We start from the raw sequence: 26,206 nt of genomic DNA, 5'->3' as shown, positions 1-26,206 counted from the left end.
TTTTCTTCTTTTCCTCATTTCTAATTCACGTCAAACTATCGGAATACCTCATGGCCCGAGGGGAGAATGACGAGGACGCTGCATAGACATCTACCTGTCTATCTGCACACATAGACACATACGGTAGAGGTGCCTCTTAGCCAATGGGATGCCAGGAAGATGCTAGGCTAGCCAATGGCACAGCAGCTATGAGTATGTTGCGTTCAGGAAACTCCGGAGCTGAGAGTGGCAGCCCATACTGTACTTTTTTTTACCTTTCGTATCTTGAAATTTCTTTCGTAACAAGAGGCAATATTTTCCTGTTGAGGTGTTTCGTAACTTGAAAATTTCATATTAAAGACATTCGGAAGTAGAGGTACCACTGTATTCATCGGAATGCTTTGTTTCAACTAGTGGGCTTGCTTGCATAGACCATATTCTTGAAAAAAATATGTTTGGGTTGACTTCCACTTTGATCTTACAAGTACAAGAGCGAGGGTTGAAGTATTTCCCGTGTCAAGAACATGAGGGTTCACTTCGCATGGGAGTTCACCGTGAGCAAAGAATATATGGGCCATTCTACAAAATTGGTTCAAATTCTGAGTTGGAAAAAGTTTGAAATTTGTATGTTATTTCAGAAAAACTTTTACTGTATTCATGCTGCACCACATCAAAGGGGCACATATATAGTAAAAGTACAGTCAAATTTCAAATAGTATTTTCGTGCTTTTCCCTTTTCTTTTATGTGCACCCTTAATATATAACACTACATGTTACAGGTTTTAAAGTTTTATTTTTTGCAAGGCTGCTTTTGGGTGTGCCTGCTACGAGTGTAGCCGCAAGTACATGCAAGATTATTCAACCTCATCTGTCACGCCTTCGGGGGAATGACTGTTCGTTTTTTTCTAGTGCAGTGGTTTCTTGAAAATCAAATTAGAGGCACAAGATGGGCCAAAGAGGGCTGTTTTTTTGACAGAGCATTTTAATCTGACTTCATCTTTAATACTAAATTATCAAAAGCAACAGCTGTTACCCTGGTGTAAGGTGCCACATTAGATATGTTTGAGAAATAATTTTGTTGCTTCATTAAATTAATCCCAAAGAAGCCAAGTACAGTATATTGTCAGATATTTACCTGTTGGTATATGAGTGAAGCGATGGAGATCCTGAAAGCATAAAAAAAAAAAGACACTGAGAAAAGATGACCAATGTAAAACACTTCAAAGTTTGTCCATCTTTAATATGGTCTTTAACCTCCAGAGTTGAACAGAGAAATACATATATTTATATTGAAATCATTAAGAGTGAGACAGATTTAACAAAAAAGGTAAATTCCTGACTATGATAATTCTAGTTGGTCATTATCTTTTCTTTAATGTTGCTGTTTCTTTTTTTCCCCCCCAATTGTTTTTATTACACATAAAGAAAAAACAATATCTGCATGAATGTAAACATATATTCACACATACACAAATCAATGAACGAAACAAGGAGGGTCTCCTATTAAAATATTAACCAAATCCAATACATTATTAGGAACATACAGGAGACATACACATTTCGGCAATGCACAATCCTCTTAACATTTCCCCCGCCCCCCTTTTTTCCTCCCCCTTCACTTTTTTACCTTCTGATTTAAGCATCAAAGACTCGGAAAACAAACAAAAAAAGACTAACAGAAACCCACCCTCATGCCTACAAACACTCACTCGCTCTCACACACGCACACACATATACATACATACAGACATATTTCTGCTGCGTCCTTCAACATGGGCTCTAAGAAAAACAAAAATGATTTACAAAAGTACCGAAAAAAATAAATACATTTATTTTTTAAAAGTATTTTCCGGACTATAAGTCTATAGACTATAAATACATACATGGATGCAGCGTCCTCGTATTTGACTCAAAATAACACATTTGATGCAATGGTGTGAATACTTTTGCAACAATGAAATACAGACTTTTGCAATCCATCTAAAGTAAAGAGTGCTTATGAACAAAAACAGTGATGGATTCTTGCGTTTGTGCTATTTTCTTTCACGCAAATAGATGAAACACACTTTTGCTTTGTCCTATGCCGAGAAATAGAGTGTCGCTCATGGGTATGAATACTTTTGCAACCCACTGTACGTAGGTGGCAGTCAAAATCCTCAGTAAAGGCTTCTTTATACTCCCGCGTCGGCGACAATTGCCGCAATGCATCACGTGACCGATGCAGATTGCTGCACGACATGTTGGCGACAGGTCCGCAACACATGCCGTGCACAGATAAGAAATTGTTGCCGCGAATACGACGCCGCGCGCATTCTCGCTCGTGATCGGTCCGTTATGCATACGTTGTTTTCCTTGGCTCGGAGGAGAGGATCCACCACGCAGCTTGTTGCTGTTGCGAAGCAAACAAGTTTGGCAGCGCCGTGGTTCTTGTCACGTATGTGTGTGTAAAGAAGCCTACACACGCACGTACCACCTTTGCTGCCACCATCTAGATCATTTTTGCAATACAATTAAATTACCATCCTCTGTTCTGTGACAAAGCCGTTGATATTGTCATTGTCTACATACATATATCTTAACCATATATGTTCAACTGGTTCAAAGTCCACATTCGCATCATCTTTACCACTGCCGTTACTAATTTCAGACCTCCCGCGAATGGCGGCGGCCGCCATTATGACTCGAAAGAGTTCCGGAACCCTCTGTGGGCTCACGACATTGTCACGTGTATATTCTGATGCATTTAGTTGGTTAAAAGACCAAGAATTGGATAAAAAAAAAAAAGAAAAAAAGAAAATGATGTATACGCTCTCCCGGCTTTAATTGTAGAAAGACGCAACAGCGCTCCGGGCTCTAGTGGTAGAAAGGGAGTTATGCGCTCCCGGCCTTAATGGGTTAAAACAAGTTCCATTCATTGTAATTTAATTTGCCAGCAATGCTGTGAAACATCCAGGCACTCGTTTTCAAACTTCAAACCTGTAGCAATGTTTTTTGGACAGCAGTGGCTTTCTGTTTTTTTCTTTGTCACTTCATTGATTATTTCTGTGCCTTCACAGAAGGGTGCGGGAGTATAAAGAAGCCTAAAGACTAAATCTAAAATGCCTGCCAAAAACAACACTGCTTTACAGTCATCTTTACAGGATGGCCCATCCTAGGGACAGTAGCATCATTGCTGAACGTTCTCCATTTATCGACAATCTCTCAAATATGGCTGTACACATTGGAAAGAAAAGGGAGAGAGTGTGCTGGATTGAAAATCAACTTTTTGTCAAGTGGCATGCTACATCAAATCCTTATTTGACCTCTGATATGGAGTTTTTGCAATAATAAGTCTACAACAGAAGGGATAGGACTCTCTCCCTTTCGTCAAACCTCTGTCAGGTGTGGCGTCTAGGGCTGGGCCGATAATTCGATATCGATATGTATCGTGATTGACACGTGATCAATATCAATAGAAAATGCCTTTGATAAAACGTTCGATAAGAAAAAAAAAAAAGAGAAAAAAAACCCCGATTGCAGCATGGTTCGTGATGTAGGCAGCGCGCTTCCGCCTCCAAACATGAAGAAGAAGCGTTTAAACTAGGGATGCTCCGATCGATCGGGCACCGATCATGATCGGCCGATTGTCGTGAAAAATTACGTGATCGGAATATTCGATCAAAGCCTTTTATTGCCAATCAAAACATCCGATCACCGGCAGCTCATGCTTGGCTGCCGCGAGACTAAATGGCAAAAAAGTTGATTTGTTTAATACGCGACGACATCCCTCCGTCCAAAAGCATCGCTCGCGCCGCCCTGCACGCAACCGCGCCTGCCCGCGCGCGAGCTACATTGACTCCAATTGAAATGCGCCGCCAGAAAGGCTCCCTAACGCAGCCGCGCCTCCGCTGCAAGCAGAGAGGAGGGACGCAACACAAGTTGTGGGTTATCGGATGTTTTGATCGGCAATAAAAGGCTTTGATCAAATATTTTGACCACCGCAGTTGGAGTGAGCATAGCATTGTCTGCTGTGTGTGTGGAGTTTGCGTCTTGTAATACTGTATATGCCATGAAAAGGTACCTCGCGCGGGGAGCATATGGTCGAAAGTTTCAACACAACCAACTTAATCCGACATTTGAAGAACAAGCAATTGGGAGACTGGTGAGTTTACGAGGCTCACTGCATTGAATAAAGTCAAAGCGGACATGGCGCAGTATAAGTGGCATTATTGCCTCATGCAGGGAGATGCATTGTAGGTCACTTGTGGGCAACAGACCCATGAAATCATTTTATAATTCACAAAAAGATTAACAGTGACTTTTTTGTCGTTGACAAATGCACAAGATATTTTGTCCATGCACAGACAATAAAGTTCCTGAGTCCTTTCAATTTAGGAACTCATTGAATAGTTTATTCAAGAGAAGCCTGCATGTGACTATTTTTCCTACTTTGATTATATTATATTCTGAACCATGCAATGTTTAGGTGGCATGTTATTTATTTGACTTTTTTCATAATTAAGTCTTTTGAGACTGCTGATTATTTTGATCTGTTAAAAACTGTGTTACTAAACGCTGGTCAATTTAAGTTCTTCAGTTATCTTTGTGACTGAGTAATTGTTGTATTGAGCCAGCAACGGTTTTGTATTTCTTGCTTTTGAAAATATATAGATTTTTGTCAAAATTACGGCAATAATATGGCAGGGTTTTTTTTCAGATAATATTCCATAAATAAATGGAAAAATATACTGATATTCCATGTGATCGGAATCGGTATCGGCTAATCTCACTCATGCATGATCGGTATCGGTGTCATAAAACATAATCGGAACATCCCTAGTTTAAACCAAAGAAGAAGCAGCTTATAAACCAACAAGGAAGAAGCATTTAAACCAACAAGAAGAAGCTGTTAACTCAACGGAGCATGCTTGCAGGCCCGGCGGCCGTGCGCAACGCTCGCTGGCCCGGCGGCCGTGTGCCATGCTCGCGTTCAGCGAGCGAGCGCCCGTAACTTTGCTCAAATAAATGACCACTCGACTCAGTACAACTCTTACAATTACATTATATTATGCATGATAACCCTATTAAAAACCCGTGGATGGAGCCATGGTGTACAAGTAGAGGAGTTCTTGTCTTTGACATGCTAGCAGAAGTTAGCCTTATCCGACACCGGCATCGCACTCAAGGTAAAATCAAGCAAGTAAAATATGAATGGACTATGGCAATAATGAGTTCGCTAAAAAGATAAAGTAGTCCTAAGACGGTTGGTCAACGATAATGTATGCAGTGCAAGAGTGTATTCGTTCAGTTACATTGAATGAAGGCTAATATATGTGTCAACTGCTTTGGGGTAGACCTAATGCAAATAAGCATTTACAATGCACTGATGGAAGACAAACTGCACATTACAGTACATAACGATGTACAAAAAAGGTTAACTGTTATTTAAAGAAAAGGTTTAAAACAAAATCAATAATTTTCAATATTGACTGATATGAAATACTTAGATTGTGACAGTTTTTGTGACATGTTCTGTTTTTTTTCATGTTCAGGTTGTCCCCCGCCTACTGCCCGAAGAAAGCTGGGATAGGCTCCAGCACGCCCGCGACCCTTGATTAGAAGCGGTATAGATAATGGATGGTTGGATGGATGGATGGATGGATGGATGGAGTTTTGAGGTGCCCTCGATCTACTATAATCCTGTATTGGAACATTAGCTATGATAAACTAAAGATGCCAGTAACAACAGACTAACAACCAGACTTTCACCAGCATTTTCCCCCATGGCAGCATATACTGTACCACCATCATATGTAGAGTGATATATTATCTGTGGATAAAAAAACAAAAACAAAACAACAAAAAAATGCCACGGACTTTGGAACCACAGTCACGGGTAGAGACTGAGAGTAGTTGTTGGAGGGATATGCAAGTCTACATTCTGACTACTGTCATGGTGCCCTTGAGCTAGGCATCAAAGACCCCACCAAGTCAACTCAGTTGCTCATCACTTGCACTTTTCTGGGTAGAATAAGAGACACATTGGTTGAATGAAAATTATATTAAATGTTTAAGGTCTAATTTTTCCATTAAAAGAAAAGACATTTTCATGACAACGTTGACTTTGTATATTGCATGTTTAAAAGGGTAATTAATGTGGTTTTTTTACCTTGAAATACCTCCATTCAGTGTACTGCTTCTGGTCACAATGTGTGATGATGACAGCTGAATTATCACCTCCTTTGGTCAGACACTGGTCATACTGCATCAGCTGGTTGGCTTCATTGATACGGAACAGCTATATACAAAGAAATACATAATCACAAATAAATGGGTGTCATTGAGCCACTTGCGATTGACTGTAAATGACATCACAGTTGCTCAGGGCTCAGGTAACGACCAATTATGACTCAGCTTCAGAAAACAGGTGAGCTGTTCCCATTCTTGCTTGATGTATAGCTTTGCCTTCCCCAGATTCTCTGAACCTTTTGTTGACATTATGGACCTTAGATGATGAAATCCCTAAATTCCTTGCAACTGTACGTTGAGGAACATTACCCCTAAACTGTTTGACTATTTTCTCACGCAGTTGTTCACAAAGAGGTGGACCTCACTCCAGCTTGGCTTGTGAATGACTGAGCAAAGGGGGAGATTGGCAGGCTGTTTGCTGAGTCTTGGTGGAGTCAGACGTCTGGTGGTGTTGGTGATGTTTTGGTGAGTCTTGGGGTGGGTGTGGAATGGTGATCAGGAGTAAGGAGAAAGTGGTGTAGGTTGAATTCCAATATTGACAAGCTTGTTCATCTTGTCGGTGAAATCTGGGAGGGAGTCTTTCATAGACAGTGTTGACAAGTTACTTCCAAAATGTAATATATTACATATTACTTGCACGTGAAAATCATACATTTCTTTACAATATTACTGGATTTGTAGAGTAAAGTGTTACTCAAGTTTAAGTTACTTCTTTTTTTTTTTTTAATCGGGGTTTAATTTATTTAATTATTTTTACACTTTAAAGAGAAAATGCTAAATTTGCTACCATACTGTAGCTGGTAAAGTTAACTTGTAATGAGCATATTTACCTATATAGTGTGGGCTATAATATTAAATGTTTCGACTATGGTGGGAGATCACTACCTTCAATCAATATTTGTATCAGTAAGATTTATTTTTTTATATAAATATTGGAACTGATATTTTGTCAAGTAAATAATACTAGACTGTAAACCATAAATGAAATTATCAACATTGTCCAATTAATTTACACTCAAATAATAGTGATGGATGATGTATATCGTATTTTACGGACTATAAGGCGCACCTTTGTATAAGCCGCACCCACTCTATTTTAAAAAAAATAATGAAAAAAAGTAAAAAACATATAAGCCTCACCTTTATGTAAGCTGCACCTTTTTATGTTGAAAAATAGGGCCCGTGCACGGCGCGTCATCGCTGACGTCGATACCGGGGTTGGGAGCGCACTGGAGGCGGCGTGACTACTGTTGTTACAGGCAAGACGCACTCGCTGTGTTTCTCGCTTGATTTAGACGGCCGACATATATAAACATGGTGAACCATTGCTGTGTTTGGGGGGCAACAATGCCACCCACGATCGCAAAGGAAGAAAATTTAACAAAGGACTGAGTTTTTATAGGTTTCCTGCTTGACGGAAGATCCAAGGGAACCCTCGTTTTGAACATCTCAAAACGAAGTCGGATGGCTTGGTTATCGGCTGTAAGATGAAACCATTTCACCAGAAACAACCTTCCGCCTTAGGCGAGAGTATGCTCCGTAAATTTTCATAGCGGTAAGTTAAAAATAAAGATTAGAATCCTCTTGCTTTCTCTCTTTTAGTCATATACGTGCAGTGAGTGAGGTAAAAGGAAAGAAGGAACGATCACATACACTGTTAAAAAGGAAATAAGTACGTTCGTTTATGTAGCTTAAGTGGACGGTTCACAAGCAAACACACAGCACATACCTTAGTCTGAATGACGGTGTTGTTATTGTTCGCCGCCTTCATCATCTGCAGGTGCAGGTGCATCTACCCGTTTGTAAATTGCACATGAGAGGCTAAAGATTTATCATGTTTAAAAGTATAGGCATTGACTCTACACATAAGGTACGCGAAAATACCCGGAGCTCACAAAGGAGGAAGTTGGTACGGTTCGTAGCTCCACTTAGTTTTGGGAATTCTCAGCCATTAAGAATAAGAATAAGAAGGCCTTTATTGATCCCACAGTGGGGAAATTTTCATGGTTACAGCAGCAAAGATATAGGTCACACAGAGACGGCGGCATAATGTAGCCGTTAATGTATAACATTAACAGCAAACATTCAGAATCAAAAACCATTGTAAATATGTGTATATACACATGTTTATACACACCAACATACAACTGTTGTCTATGGTGTGAAAGTAAACAAAATGATTGAAAGGGGGTCTAAATGGGCACTCTGTTCAAATTTACTACGTGACATTCAAAGAATGGCAAGAAAGTCTGATTGTTATGATTGCTTAATTCAACACTTTATCACGTAAGTGAGGCAATAAACTACACTACTGGCTAAGATATATGTGAATAAATTCGTGTTGTGGTCCCGAAATTTGTTACGCGTTACCAGACTCAGACTGTAATAATATTAGAAAACAAATTTGAGTAACTCGTTATATTACTTTGATATTGCCTAAATGTAATATATTACTGTACCACGTTAATTTTGTATGGGTTTTGTGCAGTCAGTGCAGAGCCATCATTCAGGGGCGACGTACTGTCCAGGGATGAGTCCAGTGGTGGTGTTTGGCAGTGTGAATACGGCTCCAAAGTTTGGGTTGAATCCAGCAGTGGATGTGGCCCAGAATTTTGGGCAGATGAGGAAAAATCAATCTGTTCTGGAGGGAGGGGTTTGGGGGATTGAGTTTCAACGTGTGCTTGTTGGTCCTTAGAATCTCGGCTTATCTGTTGTTGCATGGCATGGCACCCCCTGACACACACTTTTGACAATGTTGGCAGTCAGTAATCTGAGAGTTGAGACTATTCCAATGTGCCATTTCCCCAATTTGGCCGTTGCTGGGAGGGCCCTTTATAGCTGCTTGTAACTCGAGTTTTTTGTGTTTTTCTTAAAGAAAGAAAGGTGGCATTTTGAATAAAAAAATATTTGTGGAACATGAGTGGTCTGACTTTTTCTCTCTCGAAAAATTTAACAATGATCGTCCACCGGGATCGGTGATTCAATTTTGTCAGGGGTTGTGCAAAAGATGGCTGGGCTTCACCTTTGATCTTTGCATTTGTCTCGTTTACATGTTCATTCCAGAATGAATACATGCATGCAAATGTGTGACCAAATGTAAGAGAAATACTGTGATTTTGAGCTACTGAGATGTTTTAGTTACCTGATTGCCACCCATTCTGTGGCATGGTCCAGTTTCCACATTCCCTCCATTTGTGTGTCCCATACTGTCAATACAGTAACTCGTTTCAAAGCCCCGAATCTTCACACAACCAGAAAAGCATGCAAATAAGTTACACTTTATGCTCACTTACTGTATTTGTGTGTTGTGCTGTTTCATTTACTCACCTCTCCCCATTCAACATTTTTTGGAGGCAGTGGATAGTATAACGGAATGTCATAAGCTATTTCCTCCATGAACCATTTGAAGCTCTTGCACCGATGATCTTGCCTAAGAAAAACAACATTCTTAGATATTTTAATCCATGGCCTCTTAAATGAGAGTTTTAAAATAATCTGTTATTCATTCAGTGATCATCACTGGGCTCCCTGTCAAACCGAGCACATACGCTCGGGCGGTTAGCAGTGCTAACGTGACGGACCCTGACAAAATGGAATCCTGTTCTGTGGAGCAACAGGTGGCTGCTTTTCTGGACTCAAAAGGGATCGAACTGGACTGCAACAACATGAAGGCGTGTCACCTATTACTCCAAGAAAAACGCCACCCACAACCCGCCAATTATTCTCAGGTTCATTGAAGTGGGGGCGAAAACTAAAAAGAACAAATGTATTCATGAACGACCATCTTACTCAGTGCAATGAGATCCATTTAAACATGATCTCATGGGCTGAGCTAGCCCCAAAAAACATACTTTTTGGGAAAGCACTGAAAAATAATGAATATGTGAATGACCAACTGTAAAATATTAATACAATTCAACAGCCCACAAGAGAAGGTTCTGGTTCTCAGGAGCATGGAGGAATTGGAGACATATTAATGAACAGGCGGAACTGGACAATCTGGTAGAATCCCTCTGTGCACTACTATGACACACATCGGTAAACCTGCCGATCCAAAAATGGATACATGTAGGCAGCTGACTCTGACTCAACAATGACGCTGAGAGCATGCTTATCCACTTCTTTTCTCCTGTGGCTCTCTGACACGTCAGGGGTAGGGTGCACCCTCGATCCAAAGGATTACACCATGCCTTGAGGAGTATTTCTAGGGGTGTCAAATTAGTGCATTAATTGTGATCAATCAATTACAGTCAGAGTTAACGCGTTATTTTTTTAATCGCTAAATTTACTGTCTCTGTATGATGATGAGATCCATTTTGATGCGTGGGGCTTGTGTGCTTGAGTTGTTGGGGGTGTAAAAAAACAATGGTCAATGTCACACCCTGAAGTGGCCGTTCGCCGACAGTTGTACGGATTTTTCTTGTCGCAAGGAAATTTTGAACAATAGTCCCTTGCAACAAGTATAGGCGATCGTCTGACGACTGGAACGAACTCTCGTTATTTTTCTACCTTCACAATTATTTGGAAATGTTTGGGATAGGGGCTTTAGAGTCGGTGATGGCGGCCTATATTTGATGGTTTAGCCCTGGAGCCTATGAGTAGGTAAAGGTGGCCCTGTGCATGACAACACACCTTTAAAGATGATGTACATGGCAGTCCCCAAACCACTCCATCAGAAAGTAGTTCGGAAAGCTTAACTGACAAAAAAATTATAAAATGTTAAATTTAACTGATAAAAAGGATTGGGTTGACTTCCGCTTTAAGAGACAACTCAAGATGTCTTCATTTTTAATGGATGGGTATGTTATGCACGGTGGACAAAAGTGTGCCATCCAAAACCTCTCTTCAAGAGCATGTTTGTTCACAAGGCTGTGTGCACACTTTTACACGTGCTCGCTTGGACACAATATTGGCCACCAGATGGCACAAATGCTTATTTTAAAATGGCATTCTGGCAAAATTACATTAAAAAAATACTAATAATTTGGAAACTACTTCCTCTCCGTTCATAGTCATGTTGCAGTAGTGTAAGTAGTGTACACCTTGAACCACGGAAGCTACAAAGTATGCTTGTAATGTAGTGACCACAAAATTATAATTTACCCATTAATTAATTACTATCCTTTATTCTGTTACATAGCCGTTGATATTGTCATTGTCTACAAACATTTGTCTTAACCTTATATCACGATCGACTGGTGCCACTGCCTTAAAGTCCGCAAGCGCGTCGTCTGTATCACTACCGGCACTTATTACAGAGCTCCCACGATTGTCTGTGTCCGCCATTACTGCTCGAAAAAAGCAGTAATATTCGATGTAGAAGCTCATCCGAGGGCTCATGGCACCGTCACGTGTATATTCTGATGCATTTCATTGGTTAAGAGACCAAGAATCGGCTCTAGTGGTAGAAACGCGGTTATGTGCTCCGGCCTAAATGGGTTTAATCAAATAAAATCAATGAATCACACAGCCCTAATTATGATGAGACAGCAGATTAAAACTAAGTAATCATTGTACATTGCTAAATGAAGTGACGTACGGTAAGTAATTCAGGAGACAACTGACAAATCCCAAATCTATTGAAACACATCTTAATGTTGTTATTGTATATGTTTATGATATACCTGAATCGTTTCAGCTCACTTATGTCTCCATAGGCAAGGGTTCGCGTTTCCGGACGACTGGCATAGAAGTAATCCTTGTATTCATCCCACCATACCTCCACCACCCGAACATAATTCTGTAAACATGCACATATCATTCATATTTTCTTCAAGAAATTTGAACAACCAAAAACAATTAAAACCAACTTTAACCATTCCAAATGAGGATTTAATACATATACACAAAGACAGAGCCTTGTCATATAAGCAAGTATGAAACCTCAATTCATTTTACAGTGATACTTTTATGTAACATATAACATTCGTAACGATCATAAATCCCAATGATCAGTCTCAATGATCTGAGGTGGTCAGTTTGCAAGCTCCCCCTTGCGAGCACAATAAAAACATGAAAAAAAAAATTCCCTCGCCCAGACGTGAGCCAACCTCTGATGTCACCCCGGATATTTGTCCAGACATGTCCTGGATGACCGGCATGTTTGTAGGCCTTTCCCGAGCCTGTTCAGACATGTTTGGATGACCGCCATGTTTGTAGGCCCTTCCGGCATGCCCAAATAAGGATATGGATGAGATCATGCTTCCGCCTCGTTCAAAGTAACGGAGGAACAAGTACAGACATGTTTTTTAGGCCCTGTAACATGAACCTCATTGTATCACCTCGGGTATTTGTCCAGGTATGTTTTTTTAAGACACTCTCCCCTCATTTAAGGGCACGCTAACATACGCTCGGGTCTAAACAGAAAGTAAAACAGATCTTCCTGACTGCATGATGATTGAAGGAACATGTTTCTATTCATAAAGGCTGTGGATCAAACACTCATCAAAAAGCTAGGATTTATTTGGAAAGAAGACAACACCCACCCACTGAATCATTGGAGTAATACCACGTCATCTTCACATCTGCCTATGAAACAACAGAACTACAGATAGGCCATTGTGTACGCTTGGCTCTGTTTTTTATTCAATTTTTTTTTTTTATCTTTAATTGACTGAAATTGCCTCCTTTTTTTTTTTAAATACTGCTTGTTAGGGCATCTTCCATACAAACATCAGGTTAGTTTACAATTAAGGCAACACAGGTTTGGAAAGTTAAGCAGGCCTCAAAAAAAGTTCTTTTTCTCATTCTTTGTTTCATCAGAACAACGTAGTACCCCCACCCCCTCCTTTTCCGTTTCCCTCCCTAACCCCTAAAAAAAGGGCAGACAAGCAGGCAGGCATCGAACCAGAGGTTTCGCACGCGGGGTGTGTGTATGGGTGTGGGTGTGTGTGTGTGTGTGTGTGTGTGCGTGTATGTGTGCTTGTGCCAGAAAATCAACACCAATATAACACGGACAAGCTTGAAAAGAGACACTGTTACAGTTCCTGACCAATTAGAGGAAATAATAAATAAATAAATAATAATGGAATAAATCCCTCAGCTTTTTGCTTCCTGTCTCAACTTTTGCTCATTTATTTATTTTTTCACATGCACCTGGAGGCTTACTGAGTTCTTCCAATTAGTTGGTGTTGACTAGTGACAATATTTATTCATCTTTATATCGTAGCTTTTAGGGGTGTAAAAAATAATTTAAAAAAAGATTTGGACCCGAAATTCGGTTTTGATTTAAACAATGCGCGTGCGTCTGTATGTGGACTAATGAACTGGTGTAAAATTACACTGCCGAATGAAAATTCACTTCCGTCAGTGCCTAGTCCGACATTATGTATGTATGTATGTTAAGTAAGTCTGTTATTTTTACATTTCTTATTAAATAATCTGGTTACGAACGTGCACCGTAGATTGTGCGGGCATCATTTATGTGTTTTGACTGACTGTAGTTGCAGTAGATCAAAGATGGCCGACCTTCTGCACATGCGAGCTGCAGATCATGCAGGGGCAGCAAACAGTGTATTGCCAGTCTTTCTACCATGGCCTGTGCCAATTATGCTTTTTTTATGCATCATCACAACATCCTGCTTTCCGAGCGTTGTTCAAGTGGCAAGTTTTTTTTATCCAAAGTGTGGAGTAGAAGTGTGTCAGCAACAACAACAACAACAACAAAAAAGAAAAAACAATCTGTATGGTAGAGTTCTCGATCCCTTGTGCCATTTGATGATGGGGAAAAATACAACCATTTAGGTGCAGTTTGGAGCCCTGTATTGGCTCGTTATATATATATATCTCTATATCTCTATCTATGTAGATAGAGATATATATATAGAGATATAGAGCTATAGAGAGAGAGATATAGAGCTATAGAGAGAGAGATATAGAGCTATAGAGAGAGAGAGATAGAGAGAGATATAGAGCTATAGAGAGATAGAGAGAGATATAGAGCGATAGAGAGAGAGATAGAGAGAGATATAGAGCTATAGAGAGAGAGATAGAGAGATAGATAGATAGAGAGATAGATAGATAGAGAGAGAGATAGATAGATAGAGAGATAGATAGATAGAGAGATAGATAGAGATAGAGAGATAGAGATAGAGACAGATAGATAGAGAGAGACATAGAGAGATAGAGAGATAGATAGAGAGAGAGAGAGAGAGAGGCACTATGAAACCACCAGTCGCAAAAAGACCTAAATGACTAGACAATGCATTTAGTATTGCGAAATCGATCTGGAAGGTGGCGGCAAAGGTGGTACGTCCAGGAGTATCTTTTGTTCACACACATACGTGACATAACACCCGCGCCGCTGCCAAATTAGTTTGCTTGGCAGCAGCAACGAGCTGCATGGTGGATCTTCTCCTCTGTGCCGGGGGAAACTGTACGTCATCGCAACATAACGGACCGATCACGAGAGCAGAAACAATTCCTGATGTGTGCGTAGCATTGTTGCAGACCTGTCGCCAACATGTCTCACATTACAATGCGTCGGTCACGTAATGATGTAATGCGACAGTTGTCGCTCGCGCAGACGCAGGAGTATAAAGAGGCCTAAAGAAGCCTTTCGCCAAGTAGGCTGAGATGAAATTTGGCCGCCTCGTGACCACGTAACACGCGTTAGGGCCGATTAGTGGGCTGGACTAAAATCCACTTCCACCCTTGCTTAGTCGAGCCCTTTTTTCTAAACGCGCCACCGCACTGGCCATACTTAGAAGCAGTAAAACATGAAACTGCAAGCGGGGTCGCTGTGAGGGCTCTCCTGTAGAGCTGCCACAAACGATTATTTTGCTAGTCGACTAATCACCAACAGTGGTCGCTATTAGTCGACTCATTCGATGATATATTAATCACAGCATAATCACACCAGCCAGCAGCTACTCTTATATGACCATCAGTAGCTTACAGCTTGAATTTTTTAAGGTATGTACAAAAGAATAATAAAGTCAATTAAGATGATAGTACATTCAACTTGTATTAAACTTTGCAGCTTGTACGATACTGTGGCATTAATTTTTTTTTAGCTGTAAATGTTTAGTGCATGTTAAAATTAAACCAAAAACTATACACTAAAAGAAATAATTGTAAATGTATTTATCTTTATTTGGGCACCAACCTTTTTTTAAAGTAATAGAAGGCGGTGAAATCATTTGAATAAACTTAAGAGAAAAGCACTGTGCTCAAGAAAACTAAAAAAGAAAAAAGGGATGGGACGAGATCAGAACGCCACGAGATTTCTCTTCCCTGCACAGCACAAGATCTATTTTCTTTTGACGGTGTTTTCGAGTGCGGGTGAATATAGCAGATGTTCTAAAAGGAGCTGTCACCGAATGGGAACTTCCTAGGCCAAATCACGGAGTCGCTGTTGTGACGACAACGCTCGCAAGATGGATATGGCGATACGTGAGGCTGGCTTTGAGCCACACATTAATAGTGCTTATCGTGCAGGCAATGAACGCAACGCTAGTGCAGCTGGTCCAAACTTGGCCGCGTATCATGTTTGTTTAGACGTGTCAAGCGAATAGTTTCTTTTTTTCCACCGATGCTCAACAGCAGCAGTTCTTTTGACGTCTAAATAAAGACAGCTCGAGCTGCCTGCGCACAAACTAATTATGGACGTAATCACGCGCTAGAACAACTCTTTGGACATGATAGCTCGCGATCTCGAGCAGCGGGGTGCCGTATCTGCAGCTCTGAGGAGCCCACAACTACGACGAGTTGCAGAAATCTTGACACAGACGCAGTGACATTCCTCTTGTTGAAGATCGACTGAGAAACAAGTTGAACTCTACAATACAATACAATTATTTATATAGCGCATTTCATAACAGCTAGAGCTGTAACAAAGCACTTTGCAAACAGTACAATAAACAAAAAAAAACAATAAGAGGCTGTGATACATCTATTAATAAATATATCAATAAATATTAACATATCAAATATAAATAAAAGTATTAGTAAATAAAGCCAATAAATTAACATAAAACACTATATACAATTGAGTTACTGCCCCACGAGCACAGTTGGATTTTGTCAAAGTATTCAGTAAGAGGAAAGATCTCATCTTTAGCTGTTATTGCAGCAATATTTGAGAGCATGTAACGAAAGTGACTCCTGTTTAAATTTGCACTTTAGAGCTAGATAATTAATTTTCTTGCAGTCTGTTCGATAAAAAAACGTTTTGAAAACTGAAAAAATTACATTAGGTATTTTTTCACATTCGAAATTTAGCAAAAATTCCGTCTCGTCTCTGTCTCGCGGATTCAATCTCGTGAGACATCTCGTCTCGTGGGATTTTTGTCTCGTCCCATATATATATATATATATATATATATATATAACACATACATATACATATATATATAAATATATATATATATATATATATAAAAAACACATATATGTATATATACACACACACACACACATATGGAGACCGAAGGGCATTATAGTGAATTGAAAGAGGCCAGCAGGTGTCCAGAATGTACTGTAGGGCATACTGGATGCAATCAGGGGTACCTGCCAGTAGCCCTTGCAGAGGTCCAGGGTGGTGATGAACCTGGCCTGGCCGATCTCCTCCAGAAGATCATCGATGCGGGTCATCGGGTAGGCGTCGAACCCCGACATTGCATTGAGCTTCCAGAAGTCGATGCAGATGCAGAGTGTACCATCCTTCTTTACCACGATGACCAATGGGCTGCACCACTCTGACTCTGCTACTTCGATCACTCCCAGGCGCTTCATCTCTTCCACCTCCTTCAGGAGTTTTTTCACCAGATGTTGCGGAACCCGGGAGGCCCTCTGGCGAATTGGCCCCTTTTCCAACAAGAAGTCTTTCCCAGGTTGGCAGCGAACGGTCTGGAGACTTGCTGGAACACCTGGCTCAGTTGGTTGAACTGGACAACAGAGAGATAGATGGTCACGAGCAGGCTGAGCAGACTGGTTGTTGTCAGCTAGTAGACTCTTCATCCCCATCGCTGTCCACCTCCGCCGCCAGCAGAATGCCACAGGAACTTGCACTGGAGCCTCCTTCCACTCCTTCAGCAGATTGACATGGTAGATCTGCTTCAGCTTCTTCTTGCCTGGGTGGTGGATCTCGTACATCACAGGGCCCATCTTTCGTAGGACTGTGTACTGCCATTTAGCAGGCAGCTTGTAGTTAGAGGATGGCAGGAGTAGCAGGATCTTTTGGCCATGTTGGAATTCCCATTGCCTGGCCTGCTGGTCATACCACGCCTTCTGGGCCAACTGGGAGTCATGAAAATTGACTTCCCCCTCGCCTTTGTACTTTGCCAGACGGTCCCTCATCTCCAACACAAAGTGAACCACACTGCGATCACTGGTGCTTGTTGTGGGAGCCTCCCATGTCTTGAGTAGCAGGTCTAATGGCCATTGGAACTCCCAGCCATACGGTCGCTCAAACGGTAAGCAAACAGCAGGAAGGGCAGCCATTGGTCCTAGTCCCAGTCCCGTCTGCTGTTTGCCACAAACCTCTGCAGCATCTTTTTCAGGGTTTGATTGAAGCGCTCGATCAAGCCGTCCGTCTGAGGGTGATACGATGTGGTCTTCATAGCTGAAATGCCTAACTGTCGATGGAAGGGATGTAGAAGTCTGGATGAGAAGTTGGTCCCCTGGTCCGTGATGATCTCATCGGGAACACCAACTCTGGAAAACAGCTGGACAAGACAATACAGCACTGCAGGTGGAGTGACAGTGCGCAAGGGAAAAGCCTCAGGGCACTGGGTGGCATCAGGAGGGCTGATACCTCCAACTTTTCCACCACCCCCACAGTCAACAAAAAAGGGTTGCTGATCCACCACAACAGTAAGCTCCGCTGTACGGTAAGATTGTCTGTCACCGTGCATGCACAAAATGTCTTCCTGTTAGTGGTAGTCTAGACTGCCTGTTGGTACTAGGTCCATTCGGACCAGCTTTAGAAATCTACCCAAATGCACAAGAGAAGTCACAGCCCCGTTAACTCATTGACTGCCACCGACATATTTATTTGTCTTTCATAGTCCAGCCATTCGATTCCAGCAACCTATTTATATTTTTTTCTAATTTTTTCAAACGTTGGGGTAAAAGAGGCTCTGAAAATGTCTGGCAGTGAATGATCTAATGGAACTATCTTTAAGTTTCTGCTGTCTTCCCACAATGCTGACAGCCTCGGCCCTAGAAGTGGGACATGCCCCATTGAGTTTAGCTATTCTAATGGGACATCGAGAAGCTTTGTGCCCAGCTTGCTGGCAATAAAAACAGATAAGCTCTTTCCCAGGACTATGCTGGCAGGCTGCAGGGCGGAGTTCTCCAGGCTGTTGTGTATTGATCCTAGCATCTGGTCTGCTTCTGTCGGCTCATGCCCCTTCACCCAGGTGCAGATGTCTTCTTAGAAGACCAGTAAAAGCTGCTCCAAGACGATTTGGTCACCGACCTGCTCCTTTGTGTGCTGCTGCGAACGAATCCATCATATGAAGAGAACCTTCAACCGGTGGGTAGGTCTCCGTTGGGTTTGGATGTGTCTCTTGTGAGACGCCAAACTTGGTCAGAAGCGGAGCCTTCTGGACAGAGTAAGAGTGAGCCCTCTCCTCGTCCATGGCTGTGTATGCCTCTAGTGCCTTTGCGAAGTAGCACCATGCGACACGCCAATTCGCTCTCTGGCCAACCCCATGTTCTGGCAATATGCTCGAAGCGAAATAGGTAATTTTCAATGTCCACACCAGCCAGATACTGTGGGATTGTTGTTTCCCCAACAATTCTGCACTCAGGCCCGGGAAGTTGTAGTCTAGTTTCCCACCCCAGTCCTTGGCGCTGTGGTAGGTGAACTGTGGCGTGGCCACAGAGCAGGTGTTGGCAAATCTAGTCTAAGGCTCATAGTCGACCCCTCAGCTGGAGATTTGAACTGGGATGGTGCTGTGCCAGTTGGTAGCGACCGCCGTTCTTCCTCAGGCTGACCAAACTGTGTGACTGGAAAGGAAGCCCGGAGCCCTCTAAGTTCTGCCAGACACCTCTCCTCTCTTGTCTGCTGTCCCTCCAGAAAGGTCCACATGACAGCTCCTCTTCCTGCTCAGCAGCACCCCCTTGATCCACTTCCCACTTTTGCGAGTGTGTCCACGTACTCTTTACAGCAGGCCTGCCTAGTCCTCGTCGACTGGCCATCCCACTTCTGACACCAAATTTCACGAGTTCATTTTGGAAACCACAGAAGAATATTGGTGCAGTCGGAAAGCTTCAAATGGAGTGTTTTTTTTAATCATACCAAAATAGCAACAAGAGGTGAGAATATTTACAGTGAAGACTCAAGTGACATATAAATGAAGAAACAACAACAAAAATATCTACAATGGAAAACTCAAAACATTAACAGGAAGGTTCAAATTAACTTACTACAGCAGCCAGTCACCCACGATGCCACAAGGCTGAGCGTGCCCCCTTAAAGCGGATGTCAACCTGAACATATTTTTTTTCAAAAATCTGTTCTATGCAGGCCCACTAGTTAAAACAAGGCATTCTGATAAATATTGCATTTGTAGAATCCTCCAGTTTTTAGCCATCTCCGGGGGCGGCGGTTTGTCACTTCTGTCAACTGAAAATGACATCACATTTGCTCAGGACTCAGGTAACGACCAATCACAGCTCACCTGTTTTCTGAAGCTGAGCCATGATTGGTGGTTATCTGAGCCCGGAACATCTGTGATGTCATTTTCAGTCAACAGAAGTGACAAAATGGACGCCCCCTGAGATGGCTGAAAAGGGGTGGGTTTTGCTGCTCAACTCATATTCAGCAAACACAATATTAATCAGAATGCCGTGTTTCAACTAGTGGGCCCTACACTAGAACATATTCTTGAAAAAGTATATTTGGGTTGATTTCTCCTTTAAATGGATTTGGAACCCCTTAAATACTCTTCGCCCCTCCCTATGTGGTATTAATATTCCAGACAGTTAACCAAATAGTAACCAAAATTCACATAAATGACATCTGCAATGTATAGAAAAATCTTCATGTCACAGCTTTTACCTTAGTCACACAGAATATGAAATAATACAACAACTTGATAAAATAGTTCAGCCCATAGTCAAGTGACCTCATCCTCTGCCTTTGTTTTGGTCCAGAGACGTGTCCAACCGAGGCGGCAGCATGCAAGTGAGTGTTTGACGTGGTTGTCGTGTCAAGTGTGCACCAACGACACCCACCAGGGGAAACAAAAAGCCTAGGCAGCGGTGAAACAGTCTTTCTGATATGTATGACTGCTAGACTCCTGCACGGGCCCATGGGGGACAGTCTCAATGGAGCGTAGTTCCGCGGGAACAAAATGGCTGCTGCGCGCTCGTGTCAGCTGCACCCCCCCAACCTCATAAGCGCCTCTTCCTGGCTTACGTAACCATTTCTGGTTTTGGGTGTGTGCTTACTGCGCCACTGTATTTTCTCTTATTGACCTGCTAATTTGCTGTTCATAGCTAGTTCCTCTCCGTTTTAACGTCATTCCAGTCAGACTTCCGTGAAAAGTGAAGCACTTTTTCTGGTGTTTGGCAACACAACAGAAGCTTAGCAACTATCACTGGCTTCGTCTGTTCTCTCTTGCTCAGTTTTGCAATGCCTGCCTACTCCTTGTATGCCTATTATTCTAATTGTATCTTATTTTTCGCCATGGAAACGAGGAGTAATTACTAAAAGTAGAGGATCCGCACTGCGGGAGGATAATATTTAGTTGAGCCAGCTAGCAAGCGTAGTTCGTAGCTTGTACCTTGGTGTGGTGCGTGTTAGTGCCGAGTATTCCCCCCAGTTTGTGAGCAGTAGCTTTAAGCTGATTGGTTTGCATGACCTGTCACAAGTAGCATGTTATTTCTGATTGGTAAGCTTGGCGGCGGAGGGCAGACATGGCATTTCTATGTGAAATAGTTGATACAACAGATTCTGAGTCAGACAAGAGCCTTGCAAAAAAAAAAAAAAAAAAGAAACTTTGGTGATCACGCGATTGCGCTGTCTGTAATCTTGATTGCAATCAAATAAACTAATGCACTAGCATTGAACATTACGGAGAAATAATGTACATTTTAAGTGGCCGTGTTAAAAACCATCAACTTAAACCTTAAGGACAATCTGTGCATTTGTGGCTTCCCAGTAAACTGGTTTGACCTCAGTCGGACGTGGCAGCGCAGAACAAGAAGTGGAATGGCCCTTGTTGATGCTAGGCTACTTGAAAGAGTGGCTGCAAAACATGCTCGCTCTAAGAAATAGTTGTGCGGAATCTAGGTTTAAAATTGTCACTAGTGTCATGGCTCATAATTGATTAACCTAACCTAACATTAACCTCATTATTATGTCAAATACTATATAGCAATGGCTTTGAACAATGTTGAATGAAAAACTGTGTGTGTGCTATTGTACCTTCAGTGTAGGTGAGGATCCAACATGTGCAGGGGGAGGATTGCCTTGCCAACCTTTAAGTCTGTATATATGCCCAACACGAGAGCACGGGACAAAGAGTAGTTTGCCACCACACTGCCATATCTACAATGACAGGACAATCTTGAGTAGAAATGTGGTCCGATTTTGCAAATTTATCATTCATCAAAGAGTGACACTATTATACCTTGTATGATATTTCAAAATTTTCTCCTCCCCATATCTGCAATCCAGGGTCATACAGGCCCAGTTCAAAGAAGAAATCACGCTCTATAGCAAAGAGACCCCCTGCCATGGCTGGAGACCTATGAATTGACACCCATACAGAAAAACAAATGAGTATATGAATAAAACAGTCCTCACACTAATTAAACATTATCCAAACTTCAGGCTTTCAAATGGCCTAAAAAAATGACAGAGGAAAGTACTGCAAAAAGAAACAAGCAATAAATATACTGGATGATTGAAAAAATTGTATGAATGGCAAATCAACTGAGGGATGGCGACCAGATGGAGTGACAGTTTCATGAGACAAACCCAACACAAACATGCATTTATGTACTGTTCCATTAAATCGCGCAAGCCTTTCTGCATGTGTGTGTGTGAATTCAGGTGTGCTTGTGGTTAGCGCATCTTCTATGTTATATTTTGATGTGTCTACTGTACAGCATTTTGAGTTGTATTTTTATTTGTGAAAAGTGCAATCTAAATATGTGTCAATTCTAAATGTGTCAATTCTCAGAAGTGCTCCATCGCTCTGCCTCTTTTGCACCCTTGTTCCATACTTCAGCTGAGCCCGCATCCATGGCCCCTCAGCCGAAGCATATTACCCACAATTCATTACGGATTTAAAGATAAAGATGGCCTTTATTAGTCCCACAATGGGGAAATTTCTGGTGTTACAGCAGCGTAAATGCTGATTTTCTGAGATTTGACAAAAATAGCGGGAAACTGATGACCTTCGGTGGAAATCCTTTGCCGAAAAAATGTCTCTTCAAGTGTAAATATCGAATTATTACATAGTTCATCATTGTTATATGTGTAACTTCAATCGATGTTTTAAAGTCACCTACATTTTGTCCTAGTGTAGCTGCTGTACTTAGCGACCATATATATACACATATATATATATATATATATATATATATATATATATATATATATATATATATATATATATATATATATATATATATATATATATACACATACATACACACCCATATCCAAGCCATTAAAGATTGCAGAGACAAAACTGCTTTGATGTCACCCCCAAATAACCGTGGTTGAGGGTTGAGGTCCAGTGATCTGCGGTTTTAGCAAATTTGTCCGAATCCCCCCCACCAAAACATCAAGCTTACTTTTCTTTTCACCGTCATAAATCTTGCTGATTTTAGTCATCACTGCAGTCCTGCATGGAGGTTTTTATGGTGGGTCATTGGACGTTGTTTGCAACCCCTCAACACCTTGTCTGCATTTCATCACTATTCACTTGGCAAGAGCATTAGTCAGCCAGTCGGTCACAGACGTTGCTCATACGTAGGCTGTTATCGAGTTTAGTTTGGCGAAGAATTTTGCAATGGCTCGCGTGCTATTAGCGTCTTTCTTGCAATTATTAGCTGAGGCTTTAGCTGGTTACTTTGCATTTATGTGGTAGGCTTGAACTGCTTCTTTGGTAAGCAAAGTCCTTCTTACAAAGAAGGCATACCACTCTGCCTTTATCAATAGTGCCGTCAAGGCGCCTTTTAAATTTACCATTCATCGGACCAACAACTCTCACATGCTCCTCCATTTTCACGTCTACTCTCTGCTCCTGAACTTGCCCTCCCACTTACAATAGGAGCCTCTCAGGTTATGCCAAACGCAATGATAGCCAATCAGTGTCCACTTCAGGGTGTGACATTGACCATTGTTTTTTACACCCCCAACAACTGAAGCACAAGCTCCATGCATCAAAATGGATCTCATCATCATACAGAAACAGTAAAGCAAAATAGTAAATTAATGCAGTAATTTTACACTCCTAATATATACATGTGCGCATTTCTCCACAAAAGACGATTTGATACGGTTTTGGATATGTTAGGTGTGAAACAATTGAAGGACGGTTCGATTTGAAAGTGTAAGAATTTGTTTCGGTTCGATTCGACCCTTTAAATCAAAAAAGGTTCTTCTGGTTCAAACCGTTTTTTGTTACACCGCTTATGTGTTGAAATGTGTATCTTTCATATCTACCTTTGTAAATGGGCTGGATCTTCACAATTACGTTTCCTGTCTCGAGTGGATAATCTTGCTAACTAGTTTGGGTACAAAGGTAAGTTTTTTTTTTTTCCTCAAAGTATGCCTTGGTTGCATGATAAAGTTTCCTTACAACTATTCTTCCTGGACAAGACACTCCAAGTTCATTACCAACCCCCCTTTGTTTGCTTTATCTATTTGTATTGTTACCATCCAATCCTACTAATAATTTGTGTAAGATAAAAAATGGACTGTAAAATTCAAACATGTTTGGCGTTTTGCTACTCTTGCTTGTTCTGCTGACAGGTTTTTCAGACACACAAATTAATCAGGAGATATTAGTTTTCAGTACCTATATGGCTCAGTACGAGTTTTTCTTAGTTTTTTTTCCCTGTCGTTCAGAGGAACTCTCTTCCACAGCATGCTCCAATCCCAGGCTCCTCTAGCAAAGCTGTCTCCATCTCCTCCACCCTGGGGCTCAATGGTGAACATCTCCCCATGGATGGCGTCGATCAAAGGAACAGTACTCACCGTTCTTTTAGAACGGGAATGAGATCGGAAGAATAGCCATTCATTCAAGACACATAGGGGCAGGGGGTGGTGACCAATATATACAGACAACAGTGCAAAATGGGATGGGGTTTGTGAAGAAAAGAGGGTGGGACAATAAAGGTGGGAAAAAAGGATGATAGATGGAGAAACAAAGAGACAACAAGTTAACAGCAAGCTGTCTGCAATGTTTGTACCTATAGGGCTCAGTAGTATGTTTTCTTTGCGCCTTCTCTCTCTGGTTTAACGGTACTCTCTTCCAGAGCAGACTCCAGTCCCATGCTCCTCTAGCCAGACCGTCCTCATCTCCACCATGTTGGGGCTCCATACTATAGTCATAACCATCTATATAGTCTATAAGTGGTACTGTGCATACCCTCCTAAGCACACAAACACAACCCGTGTCGGCATGTTTGATAGCTGAATATACAGTTGAAACCAGAAGTTTACATATACCATATAAATTGACAATTTTTCTCCCTCACTGTCTGACATGAAATCAGACTAAAGTGTTCCTGCTCTAAGTAAATTGGGATTACCAAAATTCTTTCTATTTGCTAAATGTCACAATAAATACAATACCTTATTACTAAAACAAAAAAATTATACAAAGCATCTTCTAACTATTGTATTGTACAGTTGATTTTTAACCAAAATATATGGACTCAAGTGTAGCTCGAGAAGGACAGAAGCCTCAATATCAAGGTCGAAAGAAACCGTACCAACTCAAATCAGTGTATAAAGTTTGACTCCCACAGTCCACTGGACTACAAACCTGGAGTTGTCAGAGGTGTCAACAGGCACAGAAAAGCCTCCACCCATATGATGGAAGACAAAAACAGTGGACAAGTGGACAACTGAAGGGGGTTGAAGTAGTAAAGTGTATTGAGGAGTACAGTGATCTCTTCATGGAAAAGACCTCTTTAAAAAAAAAAACACGGCAATAAAAAAAAAAAAAAGAAATCCCATAACAGCATGCTATCAGCATGAGGAGAAGGTTTCAGGTATACCTTGTGTCAGTTTTCTTTTGATAAAAACTGAACGCGGATCCCACAAACCCGAACATCATACAAGGGTTAAACAAGAGAGAAATAATGGTGAGGTTTACAGCCTTAAAACACACAGCATAATTGCAAAAAAATTATTTCGTACTTCACGGATTTCACCTATGGAACATCATAACCCCCGCAATAAACGCAATAGCAGACGAACACAGTGACAATTGAGAAGTGAAATAGAGTTTATAGGATTGACAGAAAGTTTGCAATAATTACTTAAAAGTAGGCAGGTGAAAATTTGGGCACCCTTGTTGGTTTATTGATTTGAATAACTTTAGCACTAATTATTGGAACATAAAATTTGTTTTCTCATTGACCCTTGACCTACATACAAAGATAAGCCACTCATGAGAAAGGGTATTTAAAGCGAAAGTCAACCCAAACATATTTTTTTCAAGAATATGTTCCCACCAGGCCCACTAGTTGAAACACGGCATTCTGATTAATTTTGTGTTTGTGGAAACGAGCAATCACGGCTGACCTGTTTTCTGAATCTGAGCCGTGATTGGTCCTTGTGAGCAGTTGTGATGTCATTTTCAGTCGACAGAAGACAAAATGGCCACCCCCAGAGATGGCTAAATACGAGTGGATTAATACTTATTCCACAAACGCAATATTTATCAGAATGCCCTGTTTCAACTAGTGGGCTTGCATAGAACATATTCTTGAAAAAAATGTGTTTGCGTTGACTTCCGCTTTAAGGTTGCTAATTGCCAAGTTTTTCTCCTCTTTTTGCATCTTCTCGGAAGAGTGGCAA

At 41.3% G+C, this 26,206-nt stretch overlaps 1 protein-coding gene across 3 annotated transcripts in view; it reads right to left on the bottom strand.

The window, feature by feature from the left end:
• Positions 1-26,206, bottom strand: part of galnt7 (UDP-N-acetyl-alpha-D-galactosamine: polypeptide N-acetylgalactosaminyltransferase 7) — a 53,815-nt gene that overhangs the window by 3,096 nt on the left and 24,513 nt on the right. Inside the window, exons 7-15 of one of the 3 annotated variants that reach the window (XM_086034552.1) lie at positions 24,589-24,771; positions 24,195-24,377; positions 21,792-21,909; positions 21,587-21,709; positions 11,832-11,947; positions 9,535-9,637; positions 9,350-9,448; positions 6,128-6,256; positions 1,115-1,145 (exon numbers count right to left, since the gene is read on the bottom strand). In XM_086034552.1, coding sequence (XP_085890678.1) covers positions 1,115-1,145; positions 6,128-6,256; positions 9,350-9,448; positions 9,535-9,637; positions 11,832-11,947; positions 21,587-21,709; positions 21,792-21,909; positions 24,195-24,377; positions 24,589-24,771 — 1,085 coding nt within the window. The remainder of the gene's footprint in view (positions 1-1,114; positions 1,146-6,127; positions 6,257-9,349; positions 9,449-9,534; positions 9,638-11,831; positions 11,948-21,586; positions 21,710-21,791; positions 21,910-24,194; positions 24,378-24,588; positions 24,772-26,206) is intronic. The other 2 variants (XM_086034551.1, XM_086034549.1) reach the window with 2 other exon arrangements.

The sequence above is a fragment of the Filicampus tigris genome, chromosome 6 (assembly GCF_054856515.1).
Source record: "Filicampus tigris isolate MCC_2025a chromosome 6, RoL_Ftig_1.0, whole genome shotgun sequence".
NCBI lineage: Eukaryota > Metazoa > Chordata > Actinopteri > Syngnathiformes > Syngnathidae > Filicampus > Filicampus tigris.
Note: the sequence above shows the minus strand (reverse complement) of the source record. Positions and strands in the feature narration are given on the sequence as shown.